This window comes from Oryctolagus cuniculus, chromosome 7, assembly GCF_051225735.1.
Source record: "Oryctolagus cuniculus isolate XC-2025 breed Fujian yellow rabbit chromosome 7, ASM5122573v1, whole genome shotgun sequence".
NCBI classification, from domain to species: Eukaryota; Metazoa; Chordata; class Mammalia; order Lagomorpha; family Leporidae; genus Oryctolagus; species Oryctolagus cuniculus.
Window position 1 is genome coordinate 37,059,638 of NC_142873.1, and position 26,422 is coordinate 37,086,059.

The 26,422-nt window shown below is 46.8% G+C and overlaps 1 protein-coding gene across 4 annotated transcripts in view; it reads right to left on the bottom strand.

Moving 5' to 3' along the window:
- The window catches only part of C7H1orf226 (chromosome 7 C1orf226 homolog), a 342,221-nt gene that overhangs the window by 221,844 nt on the left and 93,955 nt on the right, over positions 1–26,422 (bottom strand). For all 4 annotated transcript variants that reach the window (XM_008264164.5, XM_089299664.1, XM_051857177.3 and 1 more), the window contains exon 2: positions 25,660–25,731. In XM_008264164.5, coding sequence (XP_008262386.3) covers positions 25,660–25,731 — 72 coding nt within the window. The remainder of the gene's footprint in view (positions 1–25,659; positions 25,732–26,422) is intronic.

Below are 26,422 nucleotides of genomic sequence, written 5' to 3' on the forward strand. Positions count from 1 at the left end.
GAAGGAGGTATCTGAATGAAGCAGATGCCCCGAAGTATTTATCCAATTGACTTGTAAACTTACATCCACATAAAAACCCCGCATGGGAATGTTTACTTTAGCTTTATTAGTAGTCAAGGAAATCGAGGAGCAACCCCGATGTCCTTCAATAGAGGAAGGGTAACTATGGTACACCCATGCAGTGGACTGCTATTCAGCAGTAACAAAATGAGCTACCGTGCCAGGAAAAGGTGCAGATGAAGCTTAAATACCTACTGCTAATTCAGAGAAACCTGTCCAAAACACTACATATTCTAGCATTCCAATTATAGGACATTCTTAAAAGACAAAACTATACAGGCAGTAAATACAGCAGTGGTTGCTAGGAGATCAGGAAGGGGGGAATAGGTAAAGCACAGTGTGTTATTCAGGGCAGTGAAATTATTCTGTCTGGTATTATCATCATGGTAAATATAAGACATTAAGCATTTGTCAAAAACCCATAAAACTTCACAGTACAGGAGTAAAGCTAAGTGCAAACAAATTTAAAAAAATAATAATTGGAGAGAAGAGGGAAGAATTCCAGGATAGAATGCAAAATGTAACCTAAAAGGTATTACAAATATACAAAACACAACAGAAGCAACTTTAGAAATGACCTGGGGCCAGCACTGTGGCTTAGTGGGTGAAGCTACCACCTGCAGTGCTGGCATTCCATATGGGTGCCAGTTCAAGTCCTGGCTGCTCCACTTCTGACCCAGCTTTTTGTTATGGCCTGGGAAACCAGTGGGAGATGATGCAAGTCCTTGGGCCCCTGCACCCATGTGAGAAACCAGGAAGATGCTCCTGGCTCCTGGCTTCGAATCGAGCCCAGCTCCAACCCTTGTGGCCATTTGAGAAGTGAACCAGCAGGTGGAAAACTTCTCTCTCTTTTCAAATAAATCTTTTAAAAAAATATGAATGTCCTTTGTACAACTACAGGCAAAAGAAAATGTATATTAACAACATCATGTTCAAGTTGATACTTGTTTCCAATGGGGTAGCGGTTAAAAATTTTGATACTGGTATACATGTGCAAGGTACTTCCAAAAGTTCATAGGAAATGGGATTAAAAGATAACTTTGATGCTGGTGTTGTACTGAAGCAAGTTAAGACACCTATTGCAATGCCAGCATCCCAATCAGAGTGACAGTTTAAGTGCTGGTTGCTCAGTTTCCGATCCAACTCCTGATAATATGTCTGGAAAAGCAGAAGATGGCCAGGATACCTGGGCGCCTGCCACCCAAGTAGGAGACCCAGAGGGAGTTCCAGGCTCTTGGCTTCAGCCTGACACCCAGGCGTGGCTGTTGCAGACCTTCTCTCTCTCTCTCTCTCACTCTCTCTCTCTCCCCACACCCCCACTCCCCGCTTTGTCACTTTGCCTTCCAAATAAAAATAAATCTTAACAACAAAATAAGGATAGATAACTATTTGGTGCAAAAAAAATTTAACCCCATGCATAGGTTTTCATAATTCACTTTGCAAGGACTTTGTGAAGACCCTTCATATGCACAGCTTTCAAAAAACTTTTGCACCAAAAGACATTTCTTTTAATTCTATTCTCAATTAACTGTTTCGAAGTACTCTCATATGCACAGATGTGAACAATTAAGAAAATGGGTACTGGGGGCCTGCACCGTGGCTCAATGGGCTAATCCTCTGCCTGCAGGGCCAGCACCCCGGGTTCTAGTCCCGGTCGGGGCGCCAATTCTGTCCCGGTTGCTCCTCTTCCAGTCCAGCTCTCTGCTGTGGCCCAGGAGTGCAGTGGAGGATGGCCCAGGTCCTTGGGCCCTGCACCCACATGGGAAACCAGGAGGAGGCACCTGACTCCTAGCTTCAGATCAGCGCAGTGCTCCCGCTGCAGCAGCCACTTGAGGGGTGAACCAACATAAAAAGGAAGACCTTTCTCTGTGTGTCTCTCTCTCTCACTAACTCTGACTGTCAAAAAAAAAAAAAAAAAGAAAAAAAAAAAAAAAAAGAAAATGGGTACTGGGAACCAGGTTTCTCCCTGTTGGAGTGGGAAGGTACAGATAAGTAAGGATAAGAAGCTAGAATGATTTATGTGGTAATGGATTAGAACTAGAAAGATCAGTAGGAATTCATATTCAGCTTGGTATGGATACTGATGTTTACATGTAGCAATATTTATAGATCTCAGTATATTCAACAGGCAATACACACGCTGGCATTTCCTTGCTCAATCAGCTGAAAGGGCTCAGAAGCATAGATTCCCTCTGCACACCTAACATCCAGATCTCCACATCTAACATCACTCTCCAATAAAAGTAGCTGGGGAGGAGGGAGAGATACGGCACTGAAGGTTAGGACACCACTTGGGATGCCCTCATCCCACACCAGAGTGCAGGTCTGAGTCCTGGCTACTCAGCTTCTCATCCAGCTCCCTGCCCACATGCCCGGGAAGCAGCACATGTTGGCTCAAGTACTTGAGTCCCTGACACTCCGATGGGAGACCAGGATGGAGTTCCAGGATTTGGCCTGGTCAGCCTAAGGTGTTGCAGGAATTTAGGGCATGAGTAGATGGAAGATATCTCTCTCCTCTCTCTCTCTTTCCTCTCTCTCTCTCTCCATCTCTCTTTCCCTCACCCTTCTCTTACTTGCCTTTCAAATTAATTCATTAATTAACTTTAAAAGGGGGCTGGGTTCCCTGCAAAAATGGCTGATTCAGGAACTATATAGGATGAGCCTCAAATATCATCTCATGTCAGAAAACTAAGAAGTGCTCTAACAACCACCAACAACAGAAAGGGATAGAAAAGCCAATTTAAAAGGTCCTCAATGATCAACACAGAAATAATCTGAACAAGAAAATAAAGAAGTATTCATAATATTAGGTATGAAATAAATATCCATGAGTCCATGCTGATGTAGATAAGTGACTGAATAAAGCAATAAATGGGAGAGAATAGGCACTTCTCTCATGCAGAAGAATTCTAAATAATTTTTGTAGCTAGTCCTCCCTTAAGGAGGTAGAACTAAGGGCTACCTCTAATGACTTTCCTCCAAAGAATGCAGTACAAAAATGGAGAAAGAAAGAGGAACAGTAACCTTATAATACTACATCAAGCCAGGAGATCAAGGTTATTACCGTAAGTGTTAAGTCACATCGATTGTAAGTACAGTTGATTTATAATGAGAATGGCACTTTGTCTCTCTGTTCTTCCACCCAAAAACTGATTACTCCACTCTACTCATGAAGAAACACCACACAAGTCCCAACTGGGAGACAGTCTATAAAGAGCCTGAGGAGTTATCCTCGAAGTGTCAAGGTCATCAACAACAAGGAAATCTGAGACACTGTCACAGGTGAGGAGTCTAAGGAGACATGATGACTACTTGTAATGGGGTGTCCTGGATGAAGTCCTAGAATAGAAAATAACATTCAGGGGCTGGCGCTGTGGCATAGCAGGTAAAGCCGCCACTTGCAGTGCCGGTATACCATATGGGCGCCTGTTCGAGTCCTGGCTGCTCCACTTCTGATCCAGCTCTCTGCTGTGGTCTGGGAAAGCAGTAGAAGATGGCCCAAGTCCTTTGGCCTCTGCACCCGCGTGGGAGACCAGGAAGAAGCTCCTGGCTCCTGGCTTCAGATAGGAGCAGTTCCAGCCATTGTGGTCAACTGGGGAGTGAACCAGCACATGGAAGACCTCTCTCTCTATGTGTTTCCTTCTCCCTCTGTGTAACTCTGACTTTCAAATAAATAATAAAAAGAAAATAACATTCAGACAAATGAAATATGGAAAAGGTATGAATGTTAATTAATAACATTGTACCAATATTATCTCATTAATTGTAGCATGTATACCATATTAATATCAGATATTAATAATAGGAGAAACTGGATGTGAAGTACATAAGGACTCTCCATATTATCTTTGTAATAAGTTTGCAAATCTAAAAATATTTTCAAAAAATAGTTCATTTAAAGAAACAAGAGGCAGACCCTCACTGAGCAAGGTCAGCTTGTGTTTAAATAAGAGTAACACTCAACCAGCAGGTGGGGAAATTTGCTGCTTAGTATCATCTGAAGGCTGTATAAAGATCCAAAGTTACTCAAATGACTCACAACCCTCTGATGGTTAATCTGTGCAAAATCTCGAGATGGAAGAAAAATAACATGCTCATCTGACAGAAGGGAAAAGACATATACCAAAGAGTTGGCTGTGTCACAGATAACAATGACATGTGCCAATAACCTCAAAAGGCCCATCTGTGATATTCTATTAAACCAGACACCTCACAAAGCTTATTCCTGAAGGTTGCTGGCTTTCAATATTAACTGGTTTAGGCACAGTAATGGCCATCCAGAGGATTACAACAGCAAAACCATCATGTAGACTTGGGGTCCATGCCTTCACAGGCCCACATACCCCACTCCAGACTGTATTCTCTTCTACCAGGGGTGGATACACACTGCAGAGGAGTTCTCAGTCTCTTTGACTGCTTTTTCTCAATGTCAAGATTTCGTGATGTGTTTTTGTATTGTTTCAGTTGTCCTACCATCTATGAAACTCAAAATTGATTCCTCCCCAACATGAGTTCAACAGTATCTCCCACTAGCTGCCACTTATTGGTGGGTGCTTGGGTTTCTTCTCGTGCTCTCCCCAACCCATAATGGGTTCGCCTGAAGTTGGACTCCAGGTTTGCTTTACAGAAGCTCCTGTTTGTGATGAGCAAAGGAGACTGAGCAGGCTGAGTAAAGCCTGAAAAAGTTCGTCTGTTGCACTGAGGAAGTCAAGTATCCCACCAGCTGAAGCCCCAGGCTGGAAGCTGCCAACTGCCCCCCTTAGGAATAACATCTTCCCATTTAAGGATTCAAAAGCAGGCTCAAAAAGGGTGATGGAGGATAACATCATGAGCTTCCCTTCAATGAACTGGGAGGACTGATGAAGGGAAAGAGAACGGCATAGCTGGGTGACATATGGTCACCAGGAACAGCACAGCAGGAGAGGAGAGAAGGGAGGCCACCATCTTGAAAGAACTCTCAGGAGAAGAGCAGGGACCCAAATTCTGGAGTGGGTGGGAGGAGATGAGGTTCACAGAGAGAACACTGATCAAAGACCACACAAAAGGGAGAGGGTCTAAGAGCTCACTTATGGACCCTTAGAAACAGAAGGGTCTGAGATGAGGGGTGCAGATTGTCAAAGCAAGCAGTAGCAGAGACAGCTTTGGCCCCAGCTAAGCCCAAGCATAGAAGCCCCGTGCAGGAAGAAGTCAGATGTCCAAGAGTAGGACCAAAGAGGAGGCTGTAAAACAGGGGTGGGAACGTCTGGCCCACGAGCCACATAAGGCATGCAAAATCATTTGCTCTGGCCCTTGCCAAAGCAACCACAGCTGGCACTCAAAATTCAATAAATGTCTAACAGGCTACATACAAAGTTAATAACTTTGTATGTCCTGCAAATGATGTTATAAATATGCAAATGATCCTCAGCAGACAAAAGTTCCCATGCAGTAGAGAGAGGGAGATGAGAAGCCCCACCACATCATGGTCATGGGACCTTTCTCAATGATAGCAAAGGGAGAGAGAGGCATGTTTCATTCCCCATACAACAGAAAAGCAAAGAATAAGTATGGGGTCTGAACCCCAGCCAGATCAGCTGCCCAGCAGTGGGATCCCAGGCAAGCCACAAGTAGAAAATTTTTCTCATCAGAAAAGGTGGGGCTCTGAGAGCCTGAGTTCTCTTCATCCTCCCCCTCCATCTCCTTTTGGTCAAAGCTGGAGGTCACACTTGGAGCCTTGCAGTGACAGAGCTGAGAGTACCAGGATATAGGTAGCACCTGAGCACACCTGAGTGCACCTGCATCTTCCCCAAGGAGCCGACATCCAGCACCCCAGACCCGATTCTAAAAGCATGAACCCAAGCTTCCCTGCTCTGTTAGTTCCACCCTCTTCGCTGCCTATCTCTTCTGATCCTTGTTTTGTAGCTCTCCTCCTATCTTCTTCCTTCCTGCCCATCCTAATATTCCTTCTTTTCCTCACTTTCCTTGTTTTTAAATGAATCCCTTCCTGCTCACCTACATCTTGAGACTTCAATACAACTTTTCTTGGTATCAAACAAGTACCTATTCAGAAGCAAGGTGGTCCAGTAGGACCCCTGGCTTTGGCACTTGCTACCTGGAAGGGCTTAGACAAGATACTCAATCTATGCCCCAATTGCCTTATCTTTGAAATGAGACTTATAACAGTGACTCCCTAAATGGGCTTCTGTGAGAATGATCAAGATGAATATGTGTGTAGTGCTTTAGGATACAATTGATCCATGGTGGGGCCAGCACTGTGGCTCACTTGGCTAATCCTCCTGCGGCACCAGCATCTCTTATGGGCACCGGGTTCTGGTCCTGGTTGCTCCTCTTTCAGTCCAGCTCTCTGCTGTGGGCCGGGAGGGCAGTGGAAGATGGCCCAAGTGCTGGGCTCCAGCACCTGCATGGGAGACCAGGAGGAAGCACCTGGCTCTTGGCTTCAGATCAGCATAGCTCCGGCCATGGCAGCCATTTGTGGGGTGAACCAATGGAAGGAAGACTTTTCTCTCTGTCTCTCACTGTCTAACTCTATCTGTCATATAAAAAAAAAATGATCCATGGTAAGCACTTGGGAAATGTCAATTATTACTGTACCAGGCATTGAGCTCAATGCCATCTGGGGACTTGTGAGCCACACAGAGTCACTGCTCTCAATTTGTCCCAATTAATAAAAATAAAGAACAGTTATACATTATGAGGTGGGCTAACCCAGCATTTAGTGAAAAATATTAAAATAGGTATCAGAAAAAGGCAGTGAGGGTTTCTGGATTCAGAGGGGGCACCCTATGGCTGAGAGAAATCAGGAAAGATTTCGTAGCATAGGTTTTTGTTTGAAAATGCACTTTGAAGGTGCCAGGGCTCAATAGGCTAATCCTCTACCTGTGACGCTGACACCTCGGGTTCTAGTCCCGGTCGGGGTGCCGGATTCTGTCTCAGTTGCTCCTCTTCCAGTCCAGCTCTCTGCTGTGGCCTGGGAGTGCAGTGGAGGATGGCCCAAGTCCTTGGGCCCTGCACCCGCATGGGAGACCAGGAGAAGCACCTGGCTCCTGCCTTCGGATCAGCGCGGTGTGCCAGATGCAGCATGCCAGCTGCAGTGGCCATTAGGGGGTGAACCAATGGAAAAGGAAGACCTTTCTCTCTGTCTCTCTCTCACTGTCTAACTCTGCCTGTCAAAAAAAAAAAAAAAGAAAGAAAGAAAGAAAAGAAAAGACACTTTGAAGAATAAACACCAGGCAGGCAGGAAAGGGAAAGGGAGGGAAGAAATTCTGGGGAAAGAGAAGAACATAAGGGCAGAATGGTGGGGCACACAGAACACCATGGGCTCGCAGACGGGTAAGAAATTCAATCTGGCCATATGGTGATAATGGAAAATAAGTTTTGACAGGCAGAGTGAAGCAGGACTGTAGAGGCCCCTGACCACCGGCTGAAGACTCCATATTTCACTCCCAGGCAAAGGGGAGCCCCTGAAGGAGGATCAGCTGAGACATGACAGACCTCAGCTGGTCCAAAGTGGTGTGCTGGGGAGACAGAAGGAGCCCCACACCACGCCAAATGCACAGCCTCCACTGTGAGGACAGATGAACGCATGTCCCACACGTGCGGTTATCCTGTATGTACAAGGAAACCTCTCCCCTCTCCCCTCAAGACAAGGGCCCCAGATTCTTGAAGGAGCTGAGCGTCCAGCCATGCAATTAAATGCAGGCGTGTCCGGGAATGGGTTTCTTAAGTGAAAACCATAAATCAATATGATCTCTTTCAGTAAACAATCCAGCTACCGACTCGCCACTGGCCCCTCGGCAGGGTGCAGTTTAAAGACAGCCAAACTCTTACTTAAATTAAGTGTCTTCCTTGCTAAATGAAGACCAGATGTGTAAGCCAACAGAGAAATTGGATCAGCCTGGAAGAAAGGATTTCTGTGAAAGAGAAAACTTGATGGGGGTGGGGTTGGTCAGAAGGCAGCAGGTGCTGAGGGGAAAAGTCAACCAGGGCTCCAGACCAAATAGGGCCACAGAGCTGCCCCAAAGCCCATCCATGGGGGGCCCACATCTGGAAGTGGCATCTGGAAACCACCAGGAAGCTAGAAAGCATCTCAGCACGTTTTCAGAAGTCCCAGCTCCCCAGGTGGGGAGAATCTTTGGAAGCCTCCCTCCAGCACCACCAACAGAACACAGAGCAGGCCTGGTTTGGGCACTCAAGCCTGAACCAAGTCAGACTTCACTTCTGCCCCTCACTGCCTCGGGCCCTTAAGCCTCTCACTCAGTAGGGAACAGCAACTTTCTCCACCCCAAAAAGGAAGAGATGAGTTTTTACAGGCTCAGAGCCTCTCTCCTTACATCACCTTCACCACGAACTCACTCTATTTTTTCCATGAAGGAAGAAAAGAAGGAAGGAGGATGAAAGATGGAGAGGGAGAGAGAACTTCATGCCCATGAGCCTCAGCATCATGACAGCTCCCACAGCAACTGCTCAGGGATTTAGGCCTCTGCTCCTCCAAGTGGACAGGCAATCTCTGCCTGGGACCCCGCTCTCCCTCTGATTGCAGATTTAGTTCCCTCCACAGCTGTACCAGCTGATGTCACAGAGCTTGGCTGAGGACCAGAAGGGAGCAGGTTAGTTGGCAAGTGGATACCTGAGCAGACTGGTTCACCCAGCATCCCAGAGAAGTGCAGAAAGGGTGGGACTAGTTTCAACAGGATGGAGCACATACAAACCGCTACTGCCTCTGTACAGGCCGGCTGCACTCAATGTCCAACTAACAGAGAATCCCAAATGGGATGACTTAGTGGTGATTATATTTTTAAAGATTTATTTTATGTATTTGAAAGGCAGAATGACAAAGAAAGAGGGAAAGATGAGGAAAAGAGAGAGCTTCCATCCACTGGTTCACTCCCCAAATGGCTACAATGGCCAGGCCAAAGCTAAGAGCCTGCAGCACCAACTGGGTCTCTCATGTTGGTGGCAGGGGCCCAAGCACTTGGGCCATTGCTGCTGCTTTCCCAGGTGTTGCTCCCCCTCTTCGTGGAGGAATGACACAGGACACTGCGCTGTTCTTTTGTCTGCTCGGCCCTCCCCGGGTTTGCTGCTGGTTCTTCCCGGGTTGGCTACCGACCCTTCCACCTCCGTGGAAGGGCAGTTCCCCCTGCCACTCCCCACTTCCGCGGGGGAGCGGCACACCACCGGCCGGCTCTCTCGGGGGCTGCTCAGGTGTTCCTTCAGATAGATGTTCCTGGTGCATGTTGTCTCTCTCCTCCTTTATAGTCCTCTTCCACCAATCCCAACTCTGCTACCCACACGCCGAGTACGCTGCTCTCCTCCAATCAGGAGCAGGTCCTGCTGTTTATTGGTTGAACTGGAGGCAGCTGTGTAGAAGCTGTTTCCTCCTCTCCCAGCGCCATATTGTGGGAGAGCAGATGCATAGAGTAAGTCTTAATTCCAGTAACAGTCTAGTCCGAGTTGCTCCCCACACCCAGGTGCATCAGCAGAAAGATGGATCAGAAGCAGAGCAGCCCAGACTTGAACTAGCGCTCTGTAAAGGGATGCAGACGTTGCAGGCAGCGGCTCAGCACCTTAACCCGCTCCACAACATGGCCTCTGTTTTTCTGTTGTGTTGTGTTGTTTTGCTTTGTTTTGTTTTGTTTTAGCGGTGTCTGATGTCCACCTTAAAGAGGCAGTGCGTGGTCATGAGCCCAGGTTCTGCAGCAAGAATCCTGGCCGTTTACTGACTGTGTGATCTTAGGCAAGTTATTGAACCTCCTCTTCACAAAGTAATTAGAAGGTTTCAGTCAGTCTGACAACAGCAATTGGTTCACAACTCCTAACTGTATCGCAGACTTGCTGTTACAGTAGTATTCTTTTTTATTTTTAGAAAACTTTTATTTAGTAAATATAAATTTCCAAAGTCCAACTTTTTGATTATAGTGGTTTTTTTCCCCACAACCAACTTCCCACCCACAAACTATCCCATCTCCTACTTCCTCTCCCATCCCATTTTTCATTAAGATTCATTTTTAATTATCTTTATATACAGAAAATCAACTTAGTATATACTAAGTAAAGATTTCAACAGACTGTACTCTTGAATGCCACTGAATTCTGATGTGTCTTATGTTTGACTTTCAGTCTCACCTAAAGAGAAATGAAAACACTGCCTCCTTTTCTTTCCTGGTTTCTCCATGAAAAGGCTTTTAGGTTTGTACCTCTAAGGAACCGAGTCAAAGTGTAAAATGTTACTTAATAAACACTCAGACTGCCTTCTCTTCCAGCTCCTTCTGGATCAGGAAAAACAAAGTCCAACTTGGGTCAACAAGTGACACACAAAGCAGCAGGGGATGAGACAGCTGCAAATGAGGACACAATGTGAGGGATGTCTGTGTCTGAGCTGTGTGATGCCCCCTTCCCAGAGGCACCCTGGAGCAGCCAGGCTGCCTGGGCAGGGCAGGGGGTGGGGGTGTCAGTCCTGGGACAGAAGCTCAAGCATGGGACTAAGGTAGGGGCTGGAGGGAGAGAAGCCTGGGAGATCTTGCGGAAGGAAGGAGGGACCGACTTCTTGTAGGAAAATGGGTCACACAGGCACCTTCCTCAGCTCACAGCCACCTGGGAGCAAGGGTATGTGATTAAGTCACCCAGAACACCCAGCTCAGCCAAGCAAGGAGTCAAACCAGGAACTCCCTGGCCCGGAGCCCAGCTCTCCTAACTGTGGCCTCTCAAAGGGGAGGAGCAGAAGCCCAGGGCCAGGCAGCTTGAGGACAGAGGTTGAATAAGGAGGAAATGATCTTGGAATGGCGGTTGTCAGGACCAGAAAGGCAAGGTGTGAGCTCCACCTATTTACCAAGCCCTGGGGTAAGGAGGCAATTAACAACAGGAAAAGAGAGTACCAGATCTGCTCAGGATGGTTGGTGGTTAAGGAGCCAGGGGCACCTAGTAATATCATACTAACCAGAGCGATTCCAACTGGTTAGACAGCAGGGGTGAGCTCCTTGTGGAGTCACTCCCCACAACATCACACAGAGTGGGTAACGGCCTCTCCAGGGAGACAGAAGACAGTGCAACCTGAGGGAGTGCAGGGAACAGCAGCTGCTCTTATCCTGTACACTGATTAAATGCAGAGTGCTGGGTGCCATGCAGAACACAAGACACAGGGAAGGTGGGTCTCTGCTCAGCAGATTTCCAATCTACACCTGACAGGTGCAACACAGCCAATCACTAAGTCAGGCAGTGTCCACCCAGCTAGGGGCCTAGATCAGATCACCATCTATCTGCACATGCACTTGACCATTTCCAGTCTGCACAAAGTATCTCACAAAACAGCCATGAGGGTAACGGGTTTGAAGCGTGTTCAAAGTCAGAGTGGCAAAGCAGGGAAATAAAACAAGGACTCTGCCTCCAGGTCAAGAACTGTTCGGGGGCCACAGTTGTGGCTCGGTAGGTTAAGCTGCCACTTGGGACACTGACACCCTGTATCTCAGTGCTGGTTGTAGTCCTGGTTACTGGGCTTCTGATGCAGCTTCCTGCTGATGCACCTGGGGAGGCAGCAGGTGATGGCCCAAGTACTTGAGTCCCTGCCACCCACGTTGGAGACCAGGATGGAGTTCCTGGCTCCTGGCTTCAGCCTGGCCCTGACCTGGCTATTGTGGCCATCTGAGGAGTAAACCAGCAGATGAAAGATCTCTCTCTCTTTCTCCCTCCCTCCCTCTCTTTCTCCCCCTCTCCTCTGCCTCTCTCCCTCCCACCCTTTCCCTCCCTCCCTCCCTCCCTCCCTCTCGCTCTCCCTTTCCCTCTCCTTCTCTGTCATTTTGCTTTCCAAATAAATAAATAAATCTTAGGGGAACAACCAAGAAGGTTGCACTCTGGTCACCATGAATAGGGCCAAGAGGAGGTGCCTGTATCTACTGGGCATTTATTATGGGCCAGATACAGTGCTAAAGACCTGACATCCACTATTGCATTTACTTCTAGCAGGGTTGACACCTTCCCTGTTCCACAAAATTAGAGTCAGCAGTGAGTAATTCACCCTTTGGTGCTCAAGATAACCATCACAGTCCCTGACCTCCAGGCCGCACGGCAGAAAATGCAGTCAAGAGTCTCTATAAAGCACAACAGTAACACGAAAGACAGGGAGCTGTCCAGGGGAGCTGGCTTGGCTTGGAGGCACGATACACACAGGTTGGGTGGAGGACTAAGGGGACAGGACTTGGGCAAGGGAGGAAAGGGGAGCTTCCCAGGCAGAACAGAGGAGAGTCTTAGGGGACTGTGAGCTTTCTAGCTTCTGTTCTTGGGTGGATGATACAAGGGCTTCTGATGAGATGAGGAAACACGGGAAAAACCGCACAGGACACAGTTCAAAGCCAAGAGAAAAGATGGCAAAAATGAATTCTGTTTTTGACATATGAATTTAAGGTGCTCTGAGACATCCAAATGGCAGTGTCACACAGGATATGTGCATTTTAAGCTCTAAAAGGAACTTTATAAAAATGAAATAATGGCCTTATTTACATCTAGCACGGTACACTGCCTGGCATTGTTCCCAGATGGGAAAGGCACAATCAGAGACACAGATGATGCTGCCTAGACTGACATTTGGTAAAGCAGGGACAGTCAGCATGTTCTTTTAGGATCTCTGAGTCAGAGGCACGCAGCCTGGACTCTTGTCCTGGTTCTGACGCCACATTCGAGCTCTGGAGTACATCCTACATCCCCCACTTAGCAGCTCTGTGAGTTACCACAAGCTGTCTAACCACTCTGTGCCATTTTACAGTTTCCTCATCTGTAAAATGGAATGATGATCATATCTCTACCACACAAAGTTGTTGTGGGAATCAAGTAACGTAATACTTTGAAGTACCTTTGGCAGCCTGGCAAAGTAACACAGCACATAACACAGTCTATATTCAATCTATAGTCAGTAGTATTGATAAGTACAATATATAAGTATATATATAAACTTATATATAATATAAGTAGTTTGAGTGAATCATTTCACTTCTATGACCTTTCACTGTAAAACAGGAGAAATACTTTCTCTGGAGGGAGTTACTGGAGACCACAATAAAATGACAATAGATATGAGTAATCAACAAATCAGGGCCTTTTAGCGGGGCTCTTGAGATCTTGATCTTGCCCTTTTAGAAGGTGAAATCCTTAGTGTGCAGAGATGAGCATGACAGTCTCACACCGTGAGGATGCTGCTCTTGGTGCTAAGGAGAAACCAGCCACATATCGCAGCCTGATACAAAAAGTCACAGAAAACACTTTCCAGTCATAAAAAAAAAAAAAAAGAGAGAGAGAGAGAGTCTGACTCATGCTGTGACAAGGATGGAGCTTGCAAACATTATGCTTAGTTAAATAAGCAGACATGGGAAGCCAGGTACTATATGAGCTAGCACACATGTAAGGCATCCATGGCAGAACAGAGATTACCATGGACTAGATTATCATGCTTACTGCGTACTGAGTTTATGTTGGGGGTGACAAAAATGTTTTGGGTATAGATAGTAGTGATGGCTAGAAAGTACTGTGAGGTATTTAATACTACTGAGTTGTGTGCTCCCAAGAGCTTAAACTAAAAATAATATTATATATATATACACATAGATCTTTTAAACAAAGCCACAGAAGTCGACAAAATAAGGAATAATGGCCGTTACAACCTGTTGCCAGTGCCAGAACCATGAGCAAAATGATCCGCTAAAGCTGCTTAGTGTAGCTACATATCCTGCTCTAAACAGCACTGACTTCAAAGGGGCCCCAAGCATGAAGTGGGCCAGTGGAAGAGGCTGTGGTCTGAGCTGGGCAATATGCAAATACTCCCACAGAAAACGCAGCGACATGTGTCGAGTTTGTGAGCCTAAGTGGCTGTCATAAAGCAACTGCTGTATTTAAAAGCAAGCACGGGTTTGGCTTTGATGACAACTCCTGGTTCTTACAAATTCTTCTCTGCTGACAGCCAGCGCATTCTGCAGCTCTGCCCCCGTTTAAAAATCACCCCTGAATCACTCAGCCCAGGAGCAGAAGCAGACTCCTCAGACAGAACGACCTCTCAGCTGGGTACAGAACCAGGGCAGTTAAATGTGGTTTCTCAGGTGGAGTCAGACATTAGGGAGTACTTAGCAGATGAGTTTTCCTGAGGTGTGATTCCTGGGAATGAATTCCTAGGAATAATCAACTGTTCTCACTCAGGTTCCCCAGGCACCAGCACCACTGCCTTCTAGCTGTTCCCTGAACCTGCAAAGCCCATTCCTACCACCAGGGCCTTGGTACCAGCTGATTCCCCCCCCACCCCCACCCCCCTCGTCCAGAACACTTCCTCTGGATACCCACATGGCTCACTCCTGTTTTTCATTCACATCTCTAAGAACTCAAGTGTCAGCATAAACCAAAAGTCCACACATAATAACGCTCCCAGCCCACTGCCTGTATCTCTATTCATGCCCGGTTTTACTGTTCCGCAGAGAACTCACACATGAAAATATGTGTATTTTCTCCTTATCTATTCCCATCCCAGAATATAAGCTCCCTGCAGACAGGCACTTTGATTTTTACACTGCTAGATTCTCATGCCTGAAGCACACTGGCCCAACAAATAAAATCAATTTGTCTTTTTAAATGAGTGTGGGGGTGGAGATTAGGTTCTACTATCAGTGCACTGATATTGATATTGATCAGAATGCCTTACCCCAGCATCCCTAGTAAAACACTGAATGTTTACTTTGGCTGAGAGGAAGACAGCTGTAACCACATACATCAAGTGTCTTGATTCACATCTAGTGTCTTCTAAAATGTAATAACGTCTCAGCTCATTTATTTATTTTTATCTGGAACACAGAGACAGAGACATATAGACAGATCTTCCATCTGCTAGTTCACTCCCCAACTGCCCAGAAGAGCAGGGCTGGGCCAGGCCAAAGCCAGGAGCTAGATATTGGATTCAGGTCTCCCATGTGAGTGGCAGGAACCTAAATACTTGAGTCATCACCTGCTGCCTCCCAGGATTGCTTTAGCAGGAAGCTGGAAATAGAAGCAGAGCCAAGCACAGTCTTTTTTTTTTGTTTTTTTTTTTTTTTTTTTGAAAGGCAGAGTGAAAGAGAGAGAGGAATAGACAGAGAGAAAGAACGCCTGCAGTAGCCAGGACTAGGCCAGGCTGAAGCCAGGACCCAGGAACTCCACTGAGTACAAGGACATGGGCCATTCCTGCTGATGTGCCAGGGGAAGCCGCGAAGGACGGCCCCTGCCACTCATGTGGGAGATCAGGATAGAGTTCTGGCTCCTGGCTGCAGCCTGGCCCAGCCCTGGCTGTTGTGGCCATTTGGGTAGAGAACCAGTGAATGGAAATGTCTTTCTCTCTTTGTCTTTGTCTTTTTTTGTCTCTGTCTCTCTCTCTCTGTCTCTCTCTCTCTTTCTCTCTCTCTCGTGTGTGTGTGTGTGTCTGTCTGTCTGTCACTCGGCCTTTCAAATGAATAAAATAAATCTTAAAATAAAAAAACTATTATCCTACAAACTGTTGGAAACATGCTTGTTTTAACATCATTTAATTATGTGAAATATTAAACTATATATAGAGAGAGAGATCTTACACAAATTAATACAAATTATGTAACCAATAAATTCAAAGTGCTTTTAAAAAGTACAGATGCTAGAGAAGAATTTCCTTTACTTTGTTTTTCTTTCTTTCTTTCTTTCTTTTTTTTTTTTTTTTTTTTTTTTTTTTTTTTTTTTGACAGGCAGAGTTAGACAGTGAGAGAGAGACAGAGAGAAAGGTCTTCCTTTTTCCATTGGTTCACCCCTCAAATGGCCGCTATGGTTGGTGGATTGCAGCTGGTGCACTGCGCCGATCCAAAGCCAGGAGCCAGGTGCTTCCTCCTGGTCTCCCATGCAGGTGCAGGGCCCAAGCAGTTGGGCCATCCTCCACTGTGTTCCCGGGCCACAGCAGAGAGCTAGACTGGAAGAGGAGCAACTGGGACAGAATCCGGCACCCCAACCGGGACTAGAATCCAGGGTGCTGGTGCCATAGGCGGAGGATTAGCCAAGTGAGCCATGGCACCGGCCGAATTTCCTTTTCAAAGATTTATTTATTGGGGCCAGCGCTGTGGTGTAGCGGATAAAGCTGCCGTCTGCAGTGCCAGCATCCCATATGGGCACCAGTTCAATTCCTGGCTGCTCCACTTCCAATCCAGCTTTCTACTGTGGCCTAGAAAAGCAGTGGAAGATGGCCTAAGCCCTTGGGCTCCTGCACCCACGTGGGAGACTTGGAAGAAGCTCCTGGCTTCAGATCGGCACAGCTCTGGCCGTGGTGGCCAATTGAAGAGTGAACGAGCAGATGTAAGACCTCTTTCTCTCTCTGCCTCTCTTTCTCTCTCTGTGTAACTCTGACTTTCAAATAAATAAATAAATCACTAAAAAAATTAAAAAAAAAAAGATTTATTTATTTATTTATTTATTTGAAAGGAAGAGTTACAGAGAAAGAGAGGGAGAGACAGACAGTGGAAGATGGTTCAGTTCCCAGATGGCTACAACAGCCAGGGCTGGGCCAAGTAACTAGAAGCTTCTTCCAGGTCTCCCACATGGATATCAGGAACCCAAAAACTTGGGCCATTTTCCACTGCTTTTCCCAGACCATTAGCAGGGAGCTGGATCAGAAGTGGAGCAGCTGGAATTCAAACTGGCACCCATATGGGATGCCAGGGTATAGACAGCAGCTTTACCCGCTACACCACAATACCAGCCCTCTTATTATTTGAGAAGCAAAGATCCACACACAAACACAGAGGGAAGGAGACAGAGAAAAATCCTATCCATTAGTTCACTCTTCTAATACCCACATCAGCCAGGGCTGAGCCACAGGAACTCAGTCCAGGTCTCCTACATAGGTGGTAGGAACCCTACTACTTGAGCCATCACTGCTGCCTTCTAGAATCCACATTAGCAAGAAGTTAGAATTAGAAGCTGAAGCGGGATTCAAACCCAGGCACTCCAACATGAGACATGGGCATATTAACTAGCAACTTAGCCACTAGGCCAGACACCCACCTTGACTTTGTCCTTTTAACTAAAATATATCTCTATTCACAACATAATACACAGTCACTACCTTAGCCAAGCTCTTTTAAGTCTAATGTATGCACAGTCAGGGGTGACACGGAATTTTGACAACCAGGAAGGCACAGGTGCCAACAAGGCAAAAAGATACAGCAAATAATCGGAACAAACACCAGCCACAAGCAATTCACACGGCTGCCCTAGGGAGTATGGCTACATATCAGCCCTGCCAACAGCACTGTGCACCAGGTGTTGACTCCATTTCTCGGCCACTTTCCTTGATTCCAACTACTGCAAATATTAATTCATAATTCATGATTGTGCAAAGAACAGTCATGTGCCCTCTACCCTATGAGAATCCATTTACATATTAAGAAGTTTTCTAGTTTTTTTTTTCTTACAGGGCATGAAAATTTTAAAAGAACTAGAAGTTGAATATCCCTTACCTGAAATGCCTAGGACCAGAAATGCTTCCAATTTTTAATTATTGTTGGGAGTTTGAAATATTTGTATATTATGAATCTTACATATACACAAAATCTTTGGAAATAGACCTAAGCCTAAACACAAAATTTATTTATGCTTTATGTAACTTAAACGCACAGTCTAAAGTTAGCTTTGCACAATCATTTAGTGCAGCTAGGTTCTGACTGACACCATCCATCAAATTGGGTCAGGTATAGAGTTTTCCACTTGTGGCATGTTAGTGCTCAAAAAGTTTCAGACTTTGAAGCATTTCAGATTTGGGGAGGGGAGATATTCAACTTGTATTTGCTGCCATCAGAGGTAGACACAAGTAAGCAAACAGAATTGTTGACAATAAAAACAAACGTTCAGGCATAATTTGGCCTTTCCAACAGTCCAGAAAAGGCTTATTTTACTTTGTCGTCATTGGGATCAATGAATACAGAAAATTGTTCATTTTTACAGAGAGGTCTGAGACTCCTGACAATACATCCTTAAACCCCAAGAAAGCCACAGAACCCACTTGGAGTAGCACTCATTACAGACTGGCTGGCCTCAAACCTGATGAGTTAATGTCTTTACTCATAATAGCTAACACCTATCAGGTGCTTATATGTCTGGTAGGCAACATGTATTATTTTTTGACCCTATGTCCCCATCCAATACAGAGTAATTAGAAAGCTGGCAAAGGAACCATAACCCATGATGCACAATCCATGCACCAGGCACTTCACTCAGTGTTTTGCACATGTTCACATATAACGTCAAACAGATCTGCTGAGAAGACATTATCCCAGTTCTACTGATGATTAAATAAAGATCAATGGGTTAAGACATTTGTCCAATCAGCTAGCAAGCAGAAGGAAAAGGACTTGAATTTAGTTCTTCCTGATCCCCATACTACATCACTTCAGTAAGGGGATAGAATTTTTCCAATCCCCCTGATAGGAGCCACATTCTCTAATCTCATTTGTGGTAAGCTAAATACTGCCCTGCCCATAGAGATCCATGACCTAATCTCCAAGCCCATGAACATGTTACCTTCCACGGCAAACAGGCCTTTGCAGGGGCTCAAGAAGTGTGTGTGTCGGGGGTGGGAGGTTATGCAGGATTGTTAGAAAAGGGGGAGCAGGGCCGGGGCCGCAGCTCACTAGGCTAATCCTCCACCTGCAGCGCTGGCACACCAGGTTCTAGTCCCAGTCGGGGCGCCGGATTCTGTCCCGGTTGCTCCTCTTCCAGTCCAGCTCTCTGCTGTGGCCCAGGAGTGTAGTGGAGGATGGCCCAAGTGCTTGGGCCCTGCACCCGCAAGGGAGACCAGGAGAAGCACCTGGCTCCTGGCTTCAGATCAGCACAGTGCACCAGCTGCAGCGTGCCAGCCGTAGCAGCCATGGGGGTGGGTGGGGTGGGGTGAACCAATGGAAAGGAAGACCTTTCTGTCTCTCTCACTGTCTAACTCTGCCTGTCAAAAATAAATAAATAAATAAAAGAAAAGGGGGAGCAGGGGAGCAATCTAATCACAAAGGCCCATGTAAGTGAGAGGAGGAGGCAGGAGACTCCCTCCAAGATGTGATGACTAGAAGCAAGGTCAGAGCGGCACAATTGCTGGCTTGGAAGATGGAAAGAGGCCAGGAGTCCAAGAATCCAGGCAACCTCCAGAAGCTGGACAAGCAAACGAGCAGACTGTCCTCCAGCAGGAGAGCAGCCCTGCCAACTCCTTGATTTTAGCCCCATTTCAGGCTTCTGACCTCCAGAACAGTCAAACAAAGACGTCTGGGCTTTTTGTAAAAATTACTTTATCTGAGAGGCAGACAGATGGAGAGACAAGACAGACCAAGAGCTCCCATCTGCTGATTCACTCCCAAAATGCCCACAGTGGCTGGGGTTGGGCCAGGCCAAAGGCAGGAACTGAATCCAGGTCTCCCCAGTGGGTGGCAGGATCCAAGTACTTGAGCCGTCACCTGCTGTCTCCCAGGGAGCACGTTAGCATGGAGATGGCATTGGGAGCAGAGCTAGGATTTGAACTCAGTCACTTCAATAGGCACATGGACATCCCACGCATTTTAATCCCTCAGCCAAACACCTATCCTGTTACATGTAGTATTAAGCCACTAACAGCGTAGTGAAATAACAGAACCATGCTAATACAACGAGAGAGAAAGGGGTTTGTGCTATACCTTAGCTGTTCAGAAGCAGGCTTGCCAACTGTGAACTTGGGAAGAGAGAATCATTAGTTCCACTTGGAGAGAAAATTATAAAAGGTGAGGGAGTGACTCTCAGACAAAGCCTGCTCAGGGCAATAAAAACGGCTTCCTTGGTTGAACACACGAGGAGGTCATGTGCAGAAGCTCACAGCCAGTGAAGAAGGACACACACAGAACAGCAGCCACCGCCACTGCCTCCTTGAAGCCACTGGTCCACCCGTCCCGGGATGTGCTCTCAAGAGCATGTGATTCACACTCTCCCAAGAGAGTATTCAGGAGTCATATTATGTGTTCTGAGTTATCTTTTTTTTGGGGGGGGGGGGATTTCTCAGAAAGTTGGCAATACTGGTAGGGAACAGCAGGGAGAGACTGGCCAGCTCCTGGTCACCAGCCCAGTATGTTTAAGGCCATGGCTCAACACCACTCCTGGAGAAATCAAGTCATGATTAAATAGGAAATTCTGATGCCCTACTGAACCAGTTTGAAAAGCACTGGCAGGATGGCCAAGAGTGTGCCCAACCCAGAGCCAGAGGAGTCACATGGGAGACAAAACCTCTCTGGCTATCACCTAGTGGCCAGCATGTGACCTCTGGTGTCCAGGCCACACAGTCCCCAGCAGGCTCTGCACCATTCTACTGCAAGTATCCGTCCCTTGGTTCTTGCAATGGCCAGGAATCTGGTCCTCAGCCACAAGGACTGCTGTCCCCTTTCCAGTACCAAATGCCAACCGAGATGGCTCTGCTCTCCTAACTGAGGCTTTCTACCAGCAACTCCAACAGGTTGCAAATGTGAGGGAGAAAGGTAGCTCCAACTGACAGCTTGGCTCTCTCCATATGAGAATCGTCATCGAAATTACAGAAGTGGGCAGGCCAGATATTATTGCAGCAATCCGCCTTCCAGAACCCTGTAAATGCAGCCTCTCTGGCTTCCCTGCTCTATGCTTGCATGGCTATCAACTAAGATTAATTTTCTCAGTTACTCAACAAATTACTGAGCACAGATGGGCCCCGTGCCACCAGTGCTACAAAGAGGGTGCCGTGGCACTGCAGGAACACGAGAGGACAAGGTGACCTAGTCAAGGAAAGACCTCTCCAAGGAAAAGATGTTTGCACTGAAACCTGGAAAAAGACACTGGCTATTAAAAGGAGCTAGATGAGCAGCTCACTATCTCTCTGGGTATTTATCTACATTTATGAAATGCTTTGAAACCCAAAGGAAGGTATAAGAATGATACCAATGAATATAAATAGCCCTTTATGGTTTGTAAAGCATTTGTCCACGCATTATCCCAGATTCAACAATAGCACCAGAGAGACGGAACAAGAAGCGTCATGCCCTCCTTTTTAAAAATGAGGGAAGTCAGATTTAATGGCAGCTGGATGTCTTGCCAAGGTTACACATTAAGTCAAGGAGAAGACTTCAGCCCTATCTCACTCATTCCTCATTGCAAGCTCTTTTGATTACACAGTGCTCCCTTCCCATGGAAGCTAAGAAGTGCTAATATTTGGGAACAAAGGAAACACAAGTCATACCAAGTATGTGGCTGCTGGACTCACTAATTCACACAGCAGACCTCATGATGCAATGCCAGTGCCTAATGTAAGCACCATTGCCCCCCTTCACCTTCAACCAGGAGCCCCCAGCAAGCAGCAGAGTCAGGCTACCCTGGACTTAACACAGAAAGTTAAGTACCAGGAGCTGGGGGCAAGAGAAGGAACTGTGTTCAGTGGGTACTGTTTCAGTTCTAGAGATCTGAGGACAACTGTGAGAATATGCTTGCTACTACTGGACTGTACATTTCAAACAGTTAAACTTCATGATATGTGTTTTTAACTGCCATTAAAAAACCCTGAAAGCTTATTTAAAAAGAAAAAGATGCCAGGCTGGCGCCATGGCTCACTTGGTTAATCCTCCAGCTGTGGCGCTGTCATCCCATATGGGTGCCGGGTTCTAGTCCCGGTTGCTCCTCTTCCAGTCCAGCTCTCTGCTGTGGCCCGGGAGGGCAGCAGAGGATGGACCAGGTGCTTGGGCTCCTGCACCCGCATGGGAGCCCAGGAGGAAGCACCTGGCTCCTAACTTCAGATCAGCTCAGCACCAGCCGTGGCAGCCATTTGGGGAGTGAACCAACAGAAGGAAGAACTTTCTCTCTGTCTCTCTCTCTCTCTCTCACTGTCTGTAACTCTACCTGTCAAATAAAAAAGAAAAAGATACCTAAGAGAGAGATTATAAATTCAGAAAGAATACCAAGAAGGAGGGAAATCAACAAAGTCCAAAACACGTGGTTCAGAGTCCACATAGTGGGAGGGAGAGACCGGGCAGAAGCAGGAATGCATACACCTGCTTCAGCCTCAGCTTAAAGGACAACTGTGCATGCCCCCAGCAGATCCCTCCACTCCATGAAAAACGGAGAAGACTGGTCACCACCCATGTCTGCTGTCAGTGTGTGTACTTGTTTATTCACTCATCAGATACTTGTTGAGTGCTTATTCTCTACTGTGCTAATATCTTAAAAGCCCTCGGTAGGGTGCTAATAGTGTACAATAGACAAGACAGGTGCATGGACAACTATGTTCAGCATTAGGGAGGGGGAGGAAGCTAACGGAGCTAGAGCTTCCTCCCTGGGAACTGGAGCAGTTCTCACTGCCCAGCAACTGTCTTGTGCACTGCTCCAGAGAGGGTCAGGGAGAGATTCACATCCAAGATGCTTGGGAAGGCACTATACCTCTCACACAGGTAAGGCCCTGAGATCCAGATCACAACTGCTGCTCTCTGAGGCTTGCCCACTGCACTGGCCCAGCTGTGAAGCCTGTGTCTTCTGAAGCCAGGAGAGCACCCAGCAACCACAGCTTGCCGTGTCCGGCCCCATGTTAGCCTGGCACCGTTCAACACAAAAGGACAAAGTCAAGAATAGTTCTTTACATAGAGATCCCATGCCCTAGTTCTTGACAGCTGTAATTACAGCCAAAACAGCTTCTGCAAGGGAAAGAAGAAAAGAAAATAGCCGTCTGGACCTAGCAGTGAATTGTGCAGCTTGGGGTAAAACACACAATCAGAGCCCTTGCTATTAATGGTGCCCAGTCTAAACAAGTGACTGGACACCCAGACCAAACAACTTGCTGGCCAAGTAATTTCTCTCTCCAATTTAATGAGCTGCTCATTAAGCAGCTCACAGAAAGAGGACTGCAGGAAGAGCCACATGGGCCCCAAGGGCTGGCAGCCCCAAATCCCTCCAGATCCCATGACCAGCCAGCCCAACGCTACGCTCAGCCTTCCCCACTTCCAGGGACATTTCCCTGCACCTCTGTTCATTGCAAGGGTTGTGTTCCTGCCACTGGCTCCCTTCCTGGGAAGGGGTCATGTCCTATTTTTTTGGTTCTCAACTGGGGCCACAACTCATGAGCATCACAAAGAGCCTTCTGCAGGGTGACAAACAGGGCTGCACAGCCTTAAGTATGAATCACAACTCTACCAGTTAACCTGTCCATGGTTCTATATCCTTGTCTATAAAATGTAATAATATCCTTACCTCATCTGGTGTAGTTGTTAATAATAAATCATAAAATATCACATCAATATTAAAAAGCCTAACAAAGCACCTGAGATATAAACAATCATTACTAGTGCTAGCTTCTGTTATAGAGATATCACTTTCATAATGATAGTGATTTTTTTTTATTTGACAGGTAGAGTTATAGACAGTGAGAGAGAGACAGAGAGAAAGGTCTTCCTTCCATTGGTTCACTCCCCTAATGGCCACTACAGCTGGCACTGCGCCGATCTGAAGCCAGGAGCCAGGTGCTTCCTCCTGGTCTCCCATGCGGGTGCAGGGCCCAAGCACTTGGGCCATCCTCCACTGCCTTCCTGGGCCACAGCAGAGAGCTGGACTGGAAGAGGAGCAACCGAGACAGAATCTGGCACCCCAACCGGGACTAGAACCCCAGGGTGCCGGCACCGCAGGCAGAGGATTAGCCAAGTGAGCCACGGCGCCGGCCAATGATAATGATATTAGCAACAACATATAGCCTGTCCCTTGGTCAAACATGAACAACAAAAGTGCAGTTCTTTCTCGATGAAAACCCCAAGGACAGGCCAGCTCCAGGTCCAGCCCTTCATTCACGGCAGCAACAATGACAACTACGGTAAGAGCTGAAGCCCTTCCCAACAATGGTAACACCCCAAAGTACTCCCCAGCCATGGCCTCTGGGTTTTCCCCCTGAGCTAGAAGGCAAAGGAGCAGAAGAGGCCTGGAAATACTGAATGCCGAGCCTGCAGCCAAGGAGGTGATGCAATTTCCATGTTCTCATGAGACCAAGCAGAAAACACACTCGGGACACATGTCTTCCCTTTCCTAGACCCATGCGATACCTCACTGCAGCTCCCCAAGCCTCAGCTTCATCTAGAAAAGGAGGCTAACACTATTCCCCACTCCACAGATTGCTAGAGACACTAAGTAAAATAACTCATGTGGCAGTGCTTTGGGGGATGGCATTGAAGTACAGTGGGTTGATCCACCACCTGCAATGCCCCCATCCCATATCAGAGTGCTGGTTCCAGTCCTGGCTGCTATGCATCCAATTCAGCTTTCTGGTAATGTGCCTGGGAAGGCAGAAGATGGCCCAGAATGCTTGAGTCCCTGCCACTCATGTAGGAGACCTGGATGAGTTCCTGGCTCCTGGCTTTGACTTGGCTCAGACCTGGCTGTGGCCACCATTTGGGGAGTGAACCAGCAGATGGAAGATCTCTCTTTCTCTTTCTCTCATTCCTTACCTCCTCTCCTTGCTAATATGCCTTTCAAATAAATAACTATTTTTTAAAAAAAGTACTTGAAAGCTACTTATTATGTCCATGAAGTATAGTATGACTGTAATTAACAGTCATCTCAATAAATTCAATTAAAAAATGCTGAAAGACTAGGAGGATTGAGTCAGTGAAAAGATAATTTTATCAAGCTGATGAGCTGCTATAAGAAACGGCAGCAAACACGCTAATTTCCTCCCCAGCCCTGCTGTCCCTGAGTTAAGATGTCTGTTGATCAGATGAATTGGCTGAAAGAAAACCAACAAATCAAAATGAAGCTCCAGCCTGGGTCCCACATTTTCTGCTTACATGAGTAGCTATCCTAACACACATAAAGGACAATCGCCCAAACGAGGCTGCTTCCAGGGATGATCGATCCAGCCCCTTCCATCACCAATTCTCGCTAAAAACACCATCAAAATCCATGTGGCTAGTCCTAAACATGCCCCTGACATGCACAAGTCTAGGGTAATTTCTTCTGCTCCAGGGAAGAGGACATGGACAAATTCCTTCACAGTACTCAGAAGGTAGTTTAATTCTTGTTCTGTCTCTGCTCTGCACATCCGAGTTGGACAGCAACAGGCTGGAATGTTGACCAAGCCCTCTTAGAGTACACAGAATAGCAGAAGGGAATGCACACACTCCCAGAGCTAAAGCAGATGACAAGGAGATTTGGCAGAAATCCCACATTTAATCCTAAAAATTCAACTCAGTCTCACATTCCATACCATAGCAAGTTGCCCTTTTTGAATGTTTTTAAGCCAACCACCAGATAATTCCCAAGGCTTTGCCCTAAAATCTTTGCATAATAATGATACTTCACCATTCTCTTCCACTACTAGGCCAGTCATCTCACAGCTACAGGATAATAGGTGTCTCTATTGGAAGAGCTTCGGGCTACAAGAGAGGGAGATACTATCCCTCCAGACATCATGTTCATTCTAACTTTGGCCTTTTATCAAGATCTACCACCCCACTCAGAAGAGCTCCCCAGATGACACAGGGAGAAGGGATGCACCCACCCATTCGGCACCTCCAGCACCATGTAAAAGGGCCAGCACTAAGGTGCTGAATCCCAGCTCCACACAACCCACCTCCGGCCACTCACCCGTATCCGGCGCATGGCGGCCACGATCTCCACCCTGCTGTTGGGCCTTGGCACATCCAGGCTTCCTACGTACTGTGGAGAAGAAGCAAACACTTAGTGAAAAGAGGGATGGCGAATGTCCCAAATCACAGAATGTTAGCAGTGGAAGGGCCTTTGGACATCACCTAGCCCCTCTGCCCATTTTATAGATGAGAAACTGAAGAGCCAGGCAGGTGTTTTGTGGGGTCGATGTTGTGGCGCGGCAGGTAAAGCTGCTGCCTGCAACACCGGCATCCTATATGAGCACCGGTTTAAGACCCAGCTGCTCTATTTCCAATCCAGCTCCCTGCTAGTGCACCTGGGAAAGCAGTGGAGAATGGCCCAAGTTCTTTGGTCCCTACCACCCATGTGGGAGACCCAGATGGAGTTCCAGGCTCCTGACTTCTGCCTGGAGCAGCTCCAGCTCTTATAGACATTTGGGAATTAAATCTCTGCCTTTCAAATAAATAAATCTTTGGGTGGGGGGGGGAGGGGAAGCAGGTGTTTTGTTTGGAGGCTATTCCTAAGTTTATAAAAACCAACTTAACCAGAAATTATTGCTTCCTTTTTCCCCCTGGTCTTACTCAGAGGTGCAGCAGAGCACGGTGTTTAGCCAAGCAGGCTTCCAAACCCGAAAGTCCCCAATGTGAGGACTTTCCCTCCAATATCTTTACAGCAAGGCGCTCTGCCTTTCATTGCCCTAGAATTTTAGCATGCATAAAGTGGAATTTCAGGGAAGATAAAA